Source organism: Emiliania huxleyi (assembly GCF_000372725.1).
Source record: "Emiliania huxleyi CCMP1516 chromosome Unknown EMIHUscaffold_1303, whole genome shotgun sequence".
NCBI lineage: Eukaryota > Haptophyta > Isochrysidales > Noelaerhabdaceae > Emiliania > Emiliania huxleyi.
Window position 1 is genome coordinate 10,263 of NW_005201283.1, and position 3,024 is coordinate 13,286.

At 65.6% G+C, this 3,024-nt stretch overlaps 2 protein-coding genes across 2 annotated transcripts in view; both read left to right on the top strand.

The window, feature by feature from the left end:
• The window catches only part of EMIHUDRAFT_252311 (hypothetical protein), a gene marked incomplete at both ends in the record, with an annotated part of 1,365 nt that extends 1,104 nt beyond the window's left edge, over positions 1 to 261 (top strand). The window contains one exon of the mRNA XM_005788948.1: positions 34 to 261. Within this exon, the coding sequence (XP_005789005.1) occupies positions 34 to 261 (228 nt within the window). The remainder of the gene's footprint in view (positions 1 to 33) is intronic.
• Positions 262 to 1,318: 1,057 nt separating this feature from the next.
• Positions 1,319 to 3,001, top strand: EMIHUDRAFT_252312 (hypothetical protein; the record flags this gene model as incomplete). The annotated part of the gene is made up of 7 exons (XM_005788949.1): positions 1,319 to 1,483; positions 1,574 to 1,650; positions 1,723 to 1,806; positions 2,095 to 2,141; positions 2,264 to 2,325; positions 2,778 to 2,802; positions 2,979 to 3,001. The coding sequence occupies 7 exons, from the start codon at positions 1,319 to 1,321 to the stop codon at positions 2,999 to 3,001; spliced, it is 483 nt and encodes a 160-aa protein (XP_005789006.1).
• Between the last annotated feature and the right edge of the window lie 23 nt (positions 3,002 to 3,024).

Genomic DNA, 3,024 nt, shown 5'->3' on the forward strand with positions numbered 1-3,024 from the left:
GACGCCGACGGTGCGAACCGCGCCAAGACGAAGGCGTGGGTGCAGCGCGTGAAGGAGGAGATGAAGGCGCTCGGCGGCGCGGAGTCGGCGCACCCGCTCGAGGGCAACATGGACGCCGACCAGGGCGGGCTGGTGCAGCAGGTGTGGTCGTCGAACGAGCTGCGCCTGCGCGAGATCAAGGCGAAGTACGACCCCGACAACTTCTTCAAGTGCAACCGCAACATCAAGCCGACCGCCGCGGCCTACCCGGTGCACAGCTGAGGCAAGCTTGAGCGGCTGCGACGGCGCAAATGTTCCAAACCCGGGTCATCTAGAAAACCCCGGCTCTATGAAATCAACATGGAGAAAAGCATGGCGTACACTACCTTCGGTGCGAGTCCACACCATAGGGGCTATCATAGGCGCACCGATTGCCAACGTCGCATGTAGAGTCATGATTTGCCTCTCCACTAGCCGCGTAGCAGCCTGTGTGTCTGGTTGCGCCCGCGTGCATATGCCCCTCACAATCGCCTCTTCCTATCTCTCTTCGCAGTTTCTCGCCAGTTCTCGCAGAGACCTTGCGCGGTCGTAATCGTGCGATCACCCCCCATGGGTGCCCTTTCTCAGTCATTCTCTAGTGAATGAATTGAAACTCGTCGTCGTCCCCAGTGGATGTGTCCGATTTCCGACGTCCCTGTCAAAATGTGCGTGACGTCCGATCCTTTGTAATCGTCTAGAGACGCTGGATACATGAGCACGGAGCAGGCCGCTCCCGGCCCCACGCTGCGCCCACGGCCGGCGCGGCCGGCGCAGCCGCCCGGGAGCTCAGGCGCTACCGCTCCGCTTGCGCATGGTAGCGGCCTACGGTCCGCATCCTGCCGTCCGGACAACCGAGCCCAACAATCGGGCAAATCGCAACTCTCTTTTTGCGCAACTCGCTCGGCCTCGGGGTTTCTTTAAGCCTTTTAGTTATTGTTGGCAAAACAAGACACAGAGCTCACACAGAATCGCAATTCCTGGGGTCCTTGTGGGTTGTGGCGGGCCACCCTGTCCAGAGAGAGAGGCATTTGCCAGTGGCAGTGCGTGCCAGTCCCGGTGCACGAGGCAAAAGAAAGAAAAAAGCAGGCGCACAGAACCCAAACGAGGGATAGGGGAGGAGGACAGGGTCCCCATCTGCATGAGTATAGTGTCGTGCGAGGGGGTTGTAAAATTCTTTTGATAAAGAAGGAGTGTGAGGGATGTCTGTGAGCTCGAGAGCGATATGCCATGTCCGCCCTGCGTTTGTTTTCATAACATCGAAGGCAAGCACAAAGAAGAAATCCGAGCTGCGTTTTTGGGTATGGCGGCGGCCGCCTCCTCGTCGCCCGCCGCCTCCTCCGACGCCGCCGAGTGCTCGCTGCTCGGAGGGCCCTTCGCCATCTGCGTACAGATAGGCCTCGCCGCCGCAGCGATTGCCACCCTCGTCGTGAAGCGACACACAGAGCGGCCGCGACGGCCGTGGCTGGTGTGGTTCTTCGACGCGAGCAAGCAGGCGCGCTCGCCCTCGCGCTGACCCCGCGCGCTGCCTCGCCACTGCCGCTGCTGCACCGCGCAGGCCTTTGCGGGCTTCTTGCAGCACTGCGTAAACCTCGTCTTTGGCGTCGCCTTTGCGGCGTCGGGCGCCGCCTCAGAGTGCCGGCCCCCCAGCCCTGCCCGTCGTTCCTTGGCCACGGGTGTGGCTGACATGGCCCCGCACGCACGCAGGTGCGCGTGGTACCTCACCAACTTTGTCATCTCGGTCGTGTGTGGCGTGCTGCTGCTCAACCTCGCCATGGCGGGCTACAACCGGTCCGTGCCCTCACACCGGCGAGCACACCGACCAGCAGCACACACCCACCGGCGTGTGCGGCCCGTGGGTGCGACGGAGAAGAGAGGAGGGGCCGTGCGGCCTCGGGCGGCCCCGAAGCGCCGCTCGCGACGCCCGTTTCATTAGCGCACGCGCCTCGCTGGCACACACGCGCTCCTGGCTGCTGCTGGGGCGTGCTGGCTCCCATGCGGCCACCGCACCTGCCGGCTGCACGCCGTTGCGCCCCGCGGCGTCCCGGACCACCCCGTCCAGACCCCACCTCGTCACAGGTGCGTCGACCGGTTTGGCCTGCACCTCCTGCGATCTGGAGAGTACGGTGCGCCCCTTTAGATGGCGGACATGCACAGTGCCTCCTCCCTCACGCATGCCAGACCGCACGGCGGCAGCGCTCTCAGCCAGTGCAGCTCACGCACAACCGCTCGCCGCCGCCCCGGGCAGGCAAGCCGCCGAGCTGGAGGCCGTGGCTGATGCAGATGCTCGTGTGGGGCTTCTTGGCGTCGGTGCGAGGAGAGAGACACCTCCGAGACGCCTCCGAGACACCTCCTAGACACTTCCGAGACACCTCCGAGACGCCTCCTAGACACCTCCTAGACACCTCCGAGACGCTTCCGAGACACCTCCGAGACACTTCCCTGGCGTCGGTGCGAGGAGAGAGACACCTCCAGAGAGCGACACGCGCCCACCTTCGAGACGAGAGTCTCGCAGCCACTGCCAGTAGCGCGATGGGTGCCTCCGCCAGAGCGCTGTGTCGCCCGGCGCACAGAGACCCGGCCCCGCCCCGCCCCCGCCCCCGTCCGCCCCGTCCGCCCCTGCACCGCCCCTGCACCGCCCTCACCGCCACCCATCTCCGCCTGCCGTTCCGCCCGCCGAGCGCCTCCACCGGCCACGTCGCCTGTGCCGCCACCTGCTCCTGGGCACCCTCCCGACCCCGCCCTCCCAACCCCCTCCGCAGGCCGAGAAGGTCGCGACACGCGCTGGTCGTCCTCCTTGCGCCTCCGGCCGAGACGCGCCCCGCGAGGCTCCACCGCCTCTGCACATAGGTCGTGACCGCGGTCATCGTCATCCTGCCGCTGCATTCGGCGCCGGGCCTGCGGCGCGCGCGCTCCGTGAAGAGCCCGCCCCCCCCCTTCACACGTGCCTCTTGTGAACAGAGATTGGATGCCGTCGCGCAGCTAATAGAGGCGCCAGTCCACCACTAC